General features: G+C 35.5%; 1 protein-coding gene across 1 annotated transcript in view; it reads right to left on the reverse strand.

Annotated features, from left to right (window-relative positions):
- Positions 1-246: 246 nt before the first annotated feature.
- Positions 247-13,955, reverse strand: part of LOC141344423 (uncharacterized) — a 39,685-nt gene continuing 25,976 nt past the window's right edge. The window contains exons 2-3 of the mRNA XM_073849311.1: positions 12,285-12,576; positions 247-4,642 (exon numbers count right to left, since the gene is read on the reverse strand). Coding sequence (XP_073705412.1) covers positions 4,188-4,642; positions 12,285-12,549 — 720 coding nt within the window. The 5' untranslated portion in view covers positions 12,550-12,576 and the 3' untranslated portion in view covers positions 247-4,187. The remainder of the gene's footprint in view (positions 4,643-12,284; positions 12,577-13,955) is intronic.

Raw genomic sequence — 13,955 nt, forward strand, 5'->3', positions numbered from 1 at the left:
TTTGTTATTGCTTTAATTGTATTGTTTTTTTTTATCGTCCTTACATCACCACATGCAATTGCTTAAACATCAAAGAGTTGTAAACAAGATCTCTCCCACTAGAATTGAATTCTTCGGCTTGTGCCCTGAAGTTGCGGCATTGTAAATCTGCAGTCTGCACATCTTGTAGTTGAGCGTAAACAGGAAAGTACATTTAGAAACTCAAGACAAATAAGCAACTTTTTGTGTTTTGTTGTAAGCTGGGTATGTTTATTCAGCCGACTTTATAAATTCCATTTGGCACAAGTGTAAAATAATAAATAAGTTTCTGTCTCCCTCCTGAAATATCTAAATATAAATGAAAAGCATTTTGCAATAAATACTGTTTATCCACAATACAGATGCACTGCATCGACATTTCTGCTGTTGGTGTGAAAAAATCCAACACTCCCAAATGCATGATTGGTTGACATGGGAAATGTAACAACAACACACACTCGCATGTACACGCACACACACATTTGCATTCCTGTAATACTGCCGCAGTACTTTCAACTCAAATACAGACACTCAAGTACTCCACTCCAATATAAATGGACAGAAGTGGAGTCACTGAACCCCTTGTCTTATTTGCATTAGCTTTTTCAGAGAGGGACAAAAACAGTTACATACTAAGTTTAAACGAATTGTTCACTCAGAAATTAAAATTTGTTTAAAATTTACAACCACCAGTTTTTTTCTTCATCAGATTTGGAGAAATGCAGCATTGCATCACTTGCTCACCAGTGGATCCTCTGCAGCGAATGGGTGCCGTCAGAATAAGAGTCCAATAAAAACATAACAATAATCCACAATAATCCACACCACTCCAATCCATCAATTAACATCTTGAAAAGTCAAAAGCTGTGTGTTTGTAAAAAACAAAAAAACAAATCCATCATTAAGACACTTTAACTTCAAACTGTTGCTTCCAGCTAAAATATGACGGCACCCATTCACTGCAGAGGATCCGTTGAGCAAGTAATGTAATGATACATTTCTCCAAATCTGAGGAAGAAACAAACTGACCTACATCGTTGATGGCCTACATTTTAAGCAAATCTTTATTTTCTTTGGGAGAACCTAATTTACAATTTTTATTTTTTGCAATTTTCCAAAACAAAAAAATATAATTTTATTTGCACAGACCACACTGGTACTGCCTTATCGAAGCAAGAAATCGCCTCCTGCATCCAATTAGCAAGCTTAGACACAGTTTAATCGCTTACTAGGGTTCCACCATTGGCAGGGTGCCTTAAATTTCTAAAAACAAATTAAAGACATGTTGTCTTGTCTGCTGCTGATTTTTCCAGAGGGCAGTACGTACCAATTGTTTATCCTTGAGCTGGGTTTGACGGTGTGTGGCAATTCCATTTTCATTCAGAAGGTACATTACATTTTAGTTCACAATTCAAATACATAAATGACAAAAAAACAATTTTCCAGATGAATTGAAATGTAATTGATCCGTGTAAAACGGCTGCATGCTCCATTAGCTGTTGCCTTGTTTTTACAGTAATTCCATTAGCTTTGAAGGAAAGACGTGTTTAGGGCTTGACGGATCCTGGCGTGACTCCAATCCCATTTGTAGTTTTGTCCTTAATTACTTCAGAATTATTCAATTAGACCACGGTATTTTTCAGTGAGAAAGAATAGCAAGGATGAAGAAGTTAGGTGAACGAATATCAAGAAACATAGTTGTAGACTATCGTAATAATCTGTTAACTGATTTGGGGATTGTGGCTCATTTGATTCAGACCAAATTCAACTCTATCAGATTGTTCAGCATGCTTTGCATATAAAACAGATTTGTCCTTTTGTGTTTCTGATTTTCATGGAGTATTGTGTAATATATACAGGAATTTAACTGGAATGTAGCAGTGAAAAGACTGGCTACACTTTTACAGCATGTTTCTGAAAGGACAAGGCTAAACTTAACGCTTAATCCTGTACGTCTGAACAGCTTAGAACCGCTTACAACTCCACCATTAGTCTCTTCAGCAGTTCATCTTCACACATGCACTCAGTTAACTGTGTTTATAACAGATTTTATGCTTTGTAATTAGTCCAGAAACTAAAAACGATAACATAAAGAATGAATGGGGCAAAGCATGTGCACTCTTAGAAATAAAGGTTTAAGATGTCATAGGAGAACCATTTAAGCTGCACAATCTTTAAGTAACTGAAAAAAAAATTATATTGTTCATTAAAATGTATCCAGGTCACATTTCATATACATGTGACCCTGGACCACAAAACCAGTCATAAGGGTCTTTTTTTTTTTTAAATTGAGATTTATACACTAAGCTGATTAAATAAGCATTAAAAAAATATAGGTTATAGGATACGACAATATTTGGCAGAGATACAACTACTTGAAAATCTGGAAACTGAAGGTGCAAAAAAAAAATTCTAAATATTGAGAAAAACATATTTTAAAGTTGTCCAAATTAAGTTCTTAGCAATGTATATTACTAATCAGAAATTAAGTTTTGATATATTTACAGTAGAAAATTTACAAAATATCTTCATGGAACATGATCTTTACTTAATAGCCTAATGATATTTGGCAATAAATAAAAATCTATCATTTTGACCCATACAATGTATTTTTGGCTATTGGTCCAGGGTCACAAATGTATGTGTGTGTATATATATATATCGAAATAAAATTTTGATTTTTTTTTTTTGAGAAATGTTTAGCAGAGCAATTTTGCACATTATTGTATCAAATTCTCATTACTGCATTTTTTTTCTTGTTGAACCCAAAAACCAACACTTTGATATAACAAATCATGAATTTGATCAATTTTTGATAAACTTGTACAGCAGAAAATGGTTCTTATAAGGACAGATCTTTTTTTAATGTAAAGTGCTGTAAAGAACCATTAAAGAACCTTTATTTCTAACAGGATTTAGATTACAATTACGTGTAAGGATAATAAATGTATATGTTTGCTGTTGAGAAGGACTAAACCTGAGGGGTGTTCCATAAAATAAATTTACCAAATAAGCCACGCTTATTTTAGTTAGTCTTACTTATTGTCACTTGATTTGGCTCAAATTAAGTCAGACTAACTGAAAAAAGCCTGACTTATTTGGTAAACTTGTTTTATGGAACACCCCACTGGAATTACTTTCCAAAAGACAATGTATCTTGAAAATCATCGTCTAAAAGAATGTGAACATGAGCGTGACCATGAGAAAAACTGACTTTTAAGCTCTTTAAGGGACGACACATTTGGGAAAACTTTAGAATAGAATCGCCTATTCCTATGTTACACGTAAATATCTGGGTATAAATTGTCTCAAGCATGGGAGATGCTTGGATTTGATCAGACATGCTTTGGCAAGGCTTTAAGGTCAAATTCAGTGGTTTTATATAGTGTGCATATACGTTTCAAGTGACAGTGTTGTTTTAGATAATATCCATCCTACTTTTGATCGAGAAGCATTTCTCTACACGTACACCTCTGATTCATATTTCTGACTAGCGTAATCCCAGGAAGTGGGTGCGGTAGAACAAGATTCATTGCATGTACATTCTTCTAAGAAAACAAACAAAAAAGAAACAAAGAAAGAAATGAGGTAGTTTTCACAGCTGCGTTGCACTTCATACTTCAGTAATCAGATTCGTAACAAAAGCGAGCAGCATACAGTTGTCTCTGTAGCCCTCTACCAATAATATATATTTATATATATCTTCGGTTAAATACTACTATATCTGTACTTGTTCCTCTGCAGAAGTTTCCAGTGGAAGGCGAAAAGAGTCTCCCGCCAGCTTTTGGTCCCATCGAATTAAACCAACAATCCACCTTTGGTTAAAGTCCAGTGCCCTGTGCTAATCAAAAGTGCCAGAAACCACTGAAAAGGCAGAAGCAAAACTTTTTCCCATAGTTCCCAAGGCTTTAGAAAATTCAGGCCTTGTCTTTTGCGTTTTGTGTTGCACTTTTCTGTAACTTTCACTCTTTCCATTGTGGCACAGCGGGACGCTCTTGGTATCTAGAAATTGCAATTTGCCCTACGTTCTCGAATTGTTCCATGGTTTCTGCGTGTCTCACGAAGAAAGTTCCAAAGTTCCGTGGCTTCCACGGAATTTTGAAACATTCTCTGTTGCCGTCACCAATGTATAGACATTCTCCTTGAAGTTTTTATAGTATACCGGAACGTCATACGCAACCACACGCTCTCGCAGAAACATTCTGGATGGTGTAGAATCTGTCCTTGTTGTCAAAGAAAGACATTTTCTTCTCGAACTTTGTAGGGCGACAACATGGGGTGTAGCGCGCCTTGTCTTTTTTAATGCTGTCCCGTCCTCGCCGGCCTTTCTCACTGGAGCCATTATTTAACTGCATGTGCTCCATTACAAAGTCATAGTTGCGTCGTTCATGGATGCACTTGCCGCTGCAGTACCTGAAGCGCACCGTCTCGTCGCTTTCATATCCGAGCCCGAGCTCGCTCACTGTGAGCTCGACCTCGTGTAGAGAGCACGGCTTCGGGCCTTTCCGTGCTCGTTTTGTTCTCCGTCCCGTCTCGGCTCTGATCCTCCTCTCCTTCCGGTCCACCAGGGTTGCGATCACCTTCTTCAACTCGCCCTCGGTGAAGCTTTGGAAGAGGTACGAGACTAGAGGAAGAAAAACAACCGGAGAAGAAAGTTAATGCTCATGGAGTACTTAGGCCAGAAACATACTGGAAATGTGAATGCTTTCCAAACTTTTTACTAATGTGCCATCAAACATACTTAACATGTGTTTGTGTTACCCTGCTGGTAACCAATCCCAGTTCTCAAAGGTTGATTTAATGTCATTAAACCAAAGCCAGGCTAATTTAGCGTGCATTCCCTCCGGAGTTTCTGCGGTTTTGGATTTGGATTTATGAATAAAAATAAGGTTCTTTCAAAGGTTACTTTGATATTTTGTTCTACAGCATAAATTATGCGCAATCAAGTTTCAAATGTGAATTTTAAAGTCACTCTGGGTGTGTTAACATCAGTTGCTTGTCAAATGTGAAGTCACGTGTATTTTTTTTTTTTAATACAGTGGATTCAATTCTTATTTGAGGTCTGACTTTATGTAATCTACAGTATGTTAAAGAACAAAATGTGAAAACCTCAGAGCTTATTTTAATCAAAACAAAAATTTGGGAAGAGCAACTCAAATGCTAAAACTCTTCGGGGTTTTGTGAACTCAACCACTCTCTACGGGTAGCCATCTATAAACATGTTGACTTTGTCATTAAGAATAGTCACACTTCATTTTACGGCCCAATTCTCACTATTATTTCCAGAATAAAAATTTCCTGATAATTTGCTCACCCCCGTTTCATCCAAGATATTTATGTCTTTCTTTCATCAGTCGTAAAGAAATTAATTTTTTTTGAGGAAAACGTTTCAGGATTTTTCTCCATATACTGGACTTCAATGGTGCTCAGTGGATTGAAGGTTAAAAATGCAGTTTCAATACAGCTTCAAAGGACTCTACATGATCCCAGCCGAGGAATAAGGGTCTTATCTAGCAAAACGATCAGTTATTTTCTATAAATGTACAATTTATATATACTTTTTAATCTCAAATGCTCATCTTGTCTAGCTCTGCGATGTGCATGAGTACTCTGTGCATTCTGGTTCAAGACAGTTAGGGTACGTCAAAAACTCCCATCTCAATTTCTTCTCCAACTTCAAAATCGTCCTACATCGCTGTTTTACTTTTTTTGTAAAGGGCGTTTGACCTTATTTGCACATTGACTTTGTAAGAACTGGGTCAGTACTTCTGTAGCGATGTAGGATGATTTTAAAGTTGGAGGAGAAAATGAGATGGGAGTTTTTTGACATGCCATCTGCATTGCCATCGCAGAGCTAGACAAGATGAGCATTTGTGGTTAAAAAGTGTCTAAATATTATTATTTTTTTTTTTTAGAAAATGACCAATTGTTTCACTAGGTTCATTGGCTGGGATCATTTAGAACCCTTAAAAGCTGTATTGAAACTGCATTTTTAACCTTCAATTCGTTGAGCACCATTGAAAAATCTTTTTTACGACTGAAGAAAGAGTGACATTAATATCTTGGATGACATGGGGGTGAGTAAATTATCAGAATTTTTATTCTGAAAGTGGGCTAATCCTTTAAGATTGGTCACATTTGATTTTAAGGCCCAATTCTCACTATTAACCTTCTTTTAAGGAAATTTACTGATAATTTACTCACCCCCCCATGTCATACAAGATATTCATGTCTTTCTTTCTTCAGTTGCAAAGAATTAAGTTTTTTGAGGAAAATATTCCAGGATTTTTCTCCACATAGCAGACTTTAATGGTGCTCAAAGCAGTGAAGAATAAAAATGCAGTTTAAATGCTGCTTCAAGGCCTCTAGGTCTTGTCTAGCAAAATGATTGGTTGCTTTCTACAAAAAATTACAATTTGTTTATACTTTTTAACCTCAAATGCTCATCTTGTCTAGCTTTGTGATACGCATTCGGACATTGTGCACTCCGGTTCAAGACAGTTAGGGTATGTCGAAAAACTCCTATCTCATTTTCTCCTCCAAAGTCATCATACAACGCTGCAGAAGTACCGACCCAGTGTTTACAAAGTGAACGTGCAAGGAGAGTCAAACACGCTTTAAAAAAAGAAAAAACATCAATAGGGTGATTTTGAAGCTGGAGGAGAAAATGAGATGGGAGTTACCCTAACTGTCTTGACCTACACAGAGCTAAAACAAGATGAGCATTTGTGGTTAAAAAGTGTATAAATATCTTTTTTTTTTTTTTTTTTTTTTTTTAAAGAAAAAAAGAAAATGACTGATTGTTTAGCTAGATGAGACCCTTATTCCAAGGCTGGGATCATTTAAAGCTGCATTGAAACTGCATTTTTAACCTTCAATCCGTTGAGCACCATTGAAGTCCACTATGGGGAAAAAAATCCTGCAATGTTCCTCAAAAAACTTAATTTCTATGTGACTGAAGAAAGAAAGAGATGAATATCTTGGATGACATGGGGTGATTATTAGGCAATTTTTATTCTGAATAATCCTGTAAAATGGGTCACACTTTATTTTAAGGCCCAATTCTCGCTAATAGCTTCCTTTTAACTTCGTATTTTGCCTAAATAAACTTCTAATGCTTATTAATAGTTAGGAACCCTGATAGCACACGTACATCTCAGAGTCGTCTGTTTGATGTCTACGTTTACATCTGCAATACGTCAATTGTCTGTACATTGCTCATCTGCAATACGTCAATTGGACGTTTCAGATGTCAAATAGATGCCTATTAGATGTCTTTAATATTAGAGCTGGGCGGTATGACCAAAAATTTATATCACGGTATTTTTCAAAATTATACGGTATCACGGTATATGACGGTATTTTTTTTTTTTTCATGCATGACTAGGTGTTAACCACATTTCCTAATAAATTAGAGAATAATTACTGCAGTATATTGGCTTACATTGACCGGACTAGTATTAACCCAGGTTTGATTGGTCTCACAAAATGCTGCTGTTCACAAAGAAGTGACAGTGGCACTCATAATTGTAATGAGGTGAAGAAATCCGAATTCATGATTTGCAGTCAAAATACACAACACTTTATTGTGCATTATTCACAAGTTCACGCGTTTCTCTTCCAGCAGGAGGCGCTATCAGAATGGTAGTATACAAAGTAGCGCAACAAATGATTTTGAAACGTGCAGCGCTCATATTTATTCAATGGATAGCCTTTTGAAGTTTCATCGCAATTCTTGTCTTTCAGTCCCCACATGACTTTCATAACCCCCTAATAACACTGCAGTCATCAATGAAAATTAAGAGCTTTATTTAAGACTTTCAAAAACAAACCTTACACAAACCTTTCCCCACCATGTTCGGGGCACAAGAAAAATATTAAGGGACTAAATTAATATCAGCATATGAAGTATAATCGTCTCTCATTGTCTGAAAGAATGCACATCAGATGCTGAAAGTCAGTTTTTACTTTCACTTTAACATATTGATCAGTTTCCACGTTGCTTGTGTGATATCCATTGGCTTTAAAACATAAATATTAATAAAAATACAGTATATAGAAAATACATATCTTTAAAATATTGCGACGTAACACTAACGTAAAGCCATTGTTTTTCTCTCACTGAAAGCTACTGTCTGCGCACAATGCGCCGATCTCTGCTCTAGTCATCACTGCAGACACACCCCCTCTTGAAATTTCAGCATTACAAGTTTTGCAAATCGCTAACCCTGGGTCTTTCTCAGATATACTGAAATACGTCCACACCTCAGATGTGTTGCTTCAGACAAGCACGTGCAAGCTGCGGTTTCTGTTTGCGTCAACATACGTGTTCCCAGCGCTTCGTACGCACACACTCACCGGTATTGGGGTATATGAAAAATGAATATCATTAAAAAAAAAAAAACACCGGTATTCGGTATGAAAAGGTATACCGCCCAGCCCTATTTAATATGTAATTTAGGTATTAGGTAGGGATTTAAAATATGGTCATGCAGAATAAGGCAATATTATGTACTAATTGTGATAATTAATAGTGAAAATTGGTCTTCCAAAACAAAGTGTTATTTTAAGATTTACCTCAAAGTGTTTCTCTGCCACGATGGCACTTAATCTGAAACAGCTCAGTGTAGAGGACCGCTTGTGCTAATATAGCGAGTCTTGTGGGAACACGTACTTGCATTGTGTTAGTCTGACACGGCTATGCATTCACCTTAGAAGTGTTTGCATTCACATATTTGTATAGAGTGCATTTCAGACCTTGGTAATGTTTGCTTTAAGTATCAATTTTGTCTTCAATGTTTTTTCTAAAATTCTTTAGAACATTTGTTGAAATACAGTAAGAAAATGGACCTTGTTGAGAGTGTAAAACACATTTAATTTGACACAAATGAAAACAAGGCTAAAGTTGAGTTTAGACCGTTGAGTTCATTCTATAGGTTAAGTGGACCAGCATGAGAAAATGTTAGCATATTCACAGATTTTGTAAATATCTTGCAGACTTATGTTGTACTTGTATTGTGCATTGTTTCAATTCTGCTGATTTTTCATAAAGATAATGTTAATCTAGTTGGCTAACACACATGTGGTTAAATATAACTTGAAAGCATTAGTAAGAATGTGTTACGAAGCATCATATCATTGTTTTCCAGCAAACATGTGGTTTTGAATTTATAGTGTTAACTGCTGGCCAGAAAAAAAAATTATATTGTTCAGCCCTGGATTTTATATAGTATTATTTCTTTCATTTTCATCTGTCTCTAATTACATTTTTATGGCGTCTACCTTCACTGTGGTCTCTCAAACTATAAAATTAATGTGGATAGGCGGTGTGTTTGGGCTTTATAGTTGTTCAGTATGACTTTGTATTGAGATTGACTTTTGATTGAGGCTTTGGTGTCTCCAAGCACAGGTTGAAATGCTAAAGGCGACATGTGAGATTACTTAAGTCTTATTTTCAGGAAACACATTTGAGAAGTGGGAAACTTCAGCTTCAGGTCTCCATGTGCTTTCCATTTAATTCTGTCTATCTTAGGGCTGTGCAACTAAATGCAACTGCAAAAATTAGAGTATGTAAACACACCTAATAAGTTTTGATGGAAGTGAATGCTTGTGTCAAACTCTAGGGCTTAACCTGCACATTCTGTCAGGGATTCAATGGCTCACTTTAAACCGTTGTAATAATCAGAGTTGTAAAGCAGGATTATGTCCATCTTTAAGATGGCTTTAGAGCATTTTTGCACTGAGCTTTTGCTACTCCATGTCAGTGTTTCCCAGCATTCGCCCTGCAGTTCTGCACGTTTTGCGTGTTTTTCTAATCAAACACACCTGATTCAATTTAATAGCTTTGTCTTTAGAGACACCAGGTTGGGTGTCAGCTGAGGTAGACATCCAAATGTGTACCAGGTTAGGAAACGCTGCTCTATATGTAAGATGAGAATAGGTCTGCTTTTCTTTGCAATCTTTACAAGTCAGTCCGGGTGTGTTTTAAGGAAATTACTTTTGCATGTTCATGCAGCCATTTCAACACAGTGTATGAAAGCGTTGAAGAAAAGGTGTGAAAATATTGTTAAAATTTAATTTAAGGTGTTTTACCCAACTATTAGAAATGTTCCTCAAATAATCTTCATGAGATGAAATGTTTGTGTGTTTCTACATTTTTGATTGACAGTCTTGATATAACAATCTTAAACACATCCAGCAGCATACCTTATGGGTTTGAAGGCAAAACATTGTTTTTTTCATTCACTGGTCAGTTTTGAGAATTCAGAGTAATGGAAAGAAAACATCCTATATAACTTCTTATGTTTATTTTATTGCACTTTATCTGTTTGTGTTTTGTATATTTTAATTGTAAATATATTTAAAGTCTGTTTTCTCTACTTCAGTAGCTAGTTACTTAGTTTTATTCCTATCTATATTCTGAAGGTTTTTACTGATGGGTTTGTTCATAAATAATTTTTCACTGATTTTATGCAAGATTTTTCCCCAAAAACATGGTGATTTATTTTTTTCTGTCTGTTGACAGTATTTTCTATTGAATCCTGTTTCTGCCACTGAATAAACAATTAAAAAAGGTTATTGTGACACTTTGTCTCACAATTCTGACTATTTCTTGCAATTGTGAGTTTATATAAACTTGCAAATTTGACTTTTTTTTTTCTCAGGATTGTGAGACATAAGGTAATGAAGTTGGAATTCTCAATTTGGATTTTTTCTTCTTCTTAGAATTACGTTATACAAATTCGTAAATCATTTTTCTCAGAATTGTGAGATATAAACTCACAATTTCGTGTTATAAAGTCAGAGTTGCAATTCTGAGAAAAAAAATGCATTATTTACGACTTTGTATAACGTAATTCTAAGAAAAGTTTTTAAAGTTTATATAAACTCGCAATTGCAAGAAAAACTCAAAAAGAAAACAAAAGAATTGTGAGACAAGTCGCAATTTTAAAAAGTTTATTGTCTGTTTATATCTCACAATTCTAAGAAAAAAAGTCAGATTTGCAAGTTTATATCTTGCAATTCTGACTTTACAACTTGCAATTACGAGTTTATCTCAACTCTTGACTTTATTGCGCAGAATTCTTGCAATTCTGACTTCTTAATGTGCAATTGCGAGTTTCTCACAATTCTAAGAAAAAAAGGTTTTTTTTTCTCAAAATTCCAACTTTATTTCTCAGAATTGCTCATTTGTCTCACAATTCTGACTTAACTCACATTTGCAAGTTTATATCTCCCAATTTGGAGAAAAAAAAAGTCAGATTTGCGAGTTTATATCTCAAAATTCATTTTTTTTTTCTCAGAATTCAGAATTCAGTTTGTCTCGCAATTCTGACTTTTTAACTCGCAATTTCAAGTTTATATCTCTCAATTCTGAGAAAAAAAAGTTGAATTTGCAAGTTTGTATCATGTAGTTCTGAGAAAAAAAAGTCAGATTTGTGAGTTTGTATCACCTAATGCTGAGAAAAAAAGTGTCTAAATTGCAAGATGTTAACTTGCAGTTGTGGGGGGAAAAAAAGTCAGAATTGTGAGATGAAAAGTCGCAATTACCCTTTTTTCAATTACCTGGCAGAAACGGGCTTTCATGATTTTCTGATTTATGTGAATGAAATTCAAAATCCCCAATGTAAAAACCTTTGACTCAATTATGTCAGCGAAATGAATTAAGAATTTTGAGCCTGGCTTTTTCAGATTTATATTCTGGAAATCCATGCAAATTTTAAGTGCATATGTAATTAGATTAGATAATGCATCATTTGCATATTTAACATTTCAGAAAACTTATGCAAAAGAATGTATGCAATTCTTAATGTAATCAATCAACTTGGCCAGTATAACACTACTAGTCATATCTTTTGTAAATTCAAATGTGGCCAAAGTATATGTAGAGTTAGATTACTCTGTAAATAGGTTAATATAGGTGTATGTAAATTTATATAGGATATGTAGCACTGTGGTCCTGTAAGGAATGGCATTTCTGATATGAACTACCTACTAGTTATCTACTAGTAATGTTGTACTCAATTCACGTGGGCGGTCCTGTCTTAAATATCAAGTGAGCTGACAGACGCTGTTTGAGCCATAACTGTGAACTGAAAGATGTATGAGGAGTTGTGTGATTAAGCAGAACTGGCTGCAGAGGCATGTAGTATATATACAACGGAGACTGCAGAGTGATATATTCAATCCTTCCTGTCACATCTACATCAACGCTACCTAATCCATGCTTATACTATCGCTGAGGAAAACCAAAAAAAGACTCTTACATTCTGAGAGAAAAGAGCCCATGTCCTCAGTGGCTCTGACCGCTCTGCGCGGTGCTGGTTTCCTCGCTGAGGTCGATGATAGTGAAGATGAGGATGATGATGGTGGTTCAAGTGCTGTGGCTGGTGGCTGTGAGGAAGGGTCTGATGAAATCCCTAAGGCCTTTGGGTAGGAGGACCCAACAGGTAACGTGGTTTTCATAAGCAGGAGGAAAAACGAGGCACCGAACAGGATGAAGGCGAGGGTGACCTCTTTCCATACCCTCATCTTAGAGCAGCGTGGAGCATTGAAACTCTGGAAAACACATGTCAAAACAAACCCATTAGACAACTTGTCAATGTTTAGTTAAGCTCAGACTGGATTTTTATCAGTCTTGTGAAATATGCGGCTCTCTTCTTATTTATTGAAAGCTTCCAGTGAACTGTAAAAATGTCCCTGAGGAATATTTGGGGGAAAAAAAACTGTTTTAAATGGATAGTTTACTCAAAAATGGCAATTTGTCATCTTTGACAGTTTATCTGTTAAGTAAGGGATAATGTACAGGCAGCCGGTAGTTATCGCAGAAATAAGCCCCGACAGTGTGATCAGTCTTGTATCACACTGAAGGGGCTTATTTCTGCGATAACTACCGGCTGCCTGTACATTATCCCGCTTATTACACGGCTACTTGCCACATAAGGAAAAAAAATGGACATGGATATGAATTTGAAACCTTTTATTGGCATATTTGTTTTAAATTAACATTTTTATCCTTCCGCGAAACGATATAGTACCACGTGACTAACCTTCAAACTATGTACGTTAGTAAGACAATTTAAATCGATTAATGTCGAAATTTTCCATTGTTAATTGTGGTTGTCCAGTGTTTGTCACAAGATGGCGCCAAACGGTAATCTTTGTAGGCACGGAGGGATTTTAAACATACAAGTAGTACCGGCTATGCGTTATTACTTTGGAGCGGTGATTATTTGAAAAGAACGAACCTGCAAATGTCTCAACTGACCAATCAGAATCAAGCATTCCAAAGAGCCGTGTAATAAGGTAGAATATCCAAGCTTTCTATGAAATGAAAGCAGATTTGTACTGCTAAAAAGGACAAAAAGAAATAACACTATGATCAGTCATATGATAATTTGTGTGAGAGAAAAAAAAATGTTAAACTTAAACTGTTAAAAGTTAAACTTCTTAACGCCCAATTGTGAGTTAATATCTCACAATTCTGAGAAAAAGGTCAAATTTGTGAATTTATATTTTGCAATACTGACTTTATTTCTCAGAATTCTAACTTTATTTCTCAGAATTGCAAGTTTGTTTCTCAGAATTGTGTGTTGATCTCGCAATTCTGACTTAACTCGCAATTGTGAGTTTATATCTCACAGTTCTGAGAAAAAAAATTCTCAGAATTGTGAGTTTGTCTTGCAATTCTGACTTCTTAACTTGCAATTGTTAGTGTGTTCTCACAATTCTGAATTTCTCAGAATTCCAAGAAACAGAATTCTGTTTCTCAGAATTGCATGTTTTTCTTTTAAGGTAGAATATCCAATCTTGCATGCAACAAATGCAGATGATTTGTACTGCTAAAAAGGGCAAAAAGCCATAAAGAACCATATGAGCAGTCTGTATTACTTCTGTGCTACTAGTCTTCTGAAGTCATATGATAACTGAAGTTAAAC

Source organism: Garra rufa, chromosome 10 (assembly GCF_049309525.1).
Source record: "Garra rufa chromosome 10, GarRuf1.0, whole genome shotgun sequence".
NCBI classification, from domain to species: domain Eukaryota; kingdom Metazoa; phylum Chordata; class Actinopteri; order Cypriniformes; family Cyprinidae; genus Garra; species Garra rufa.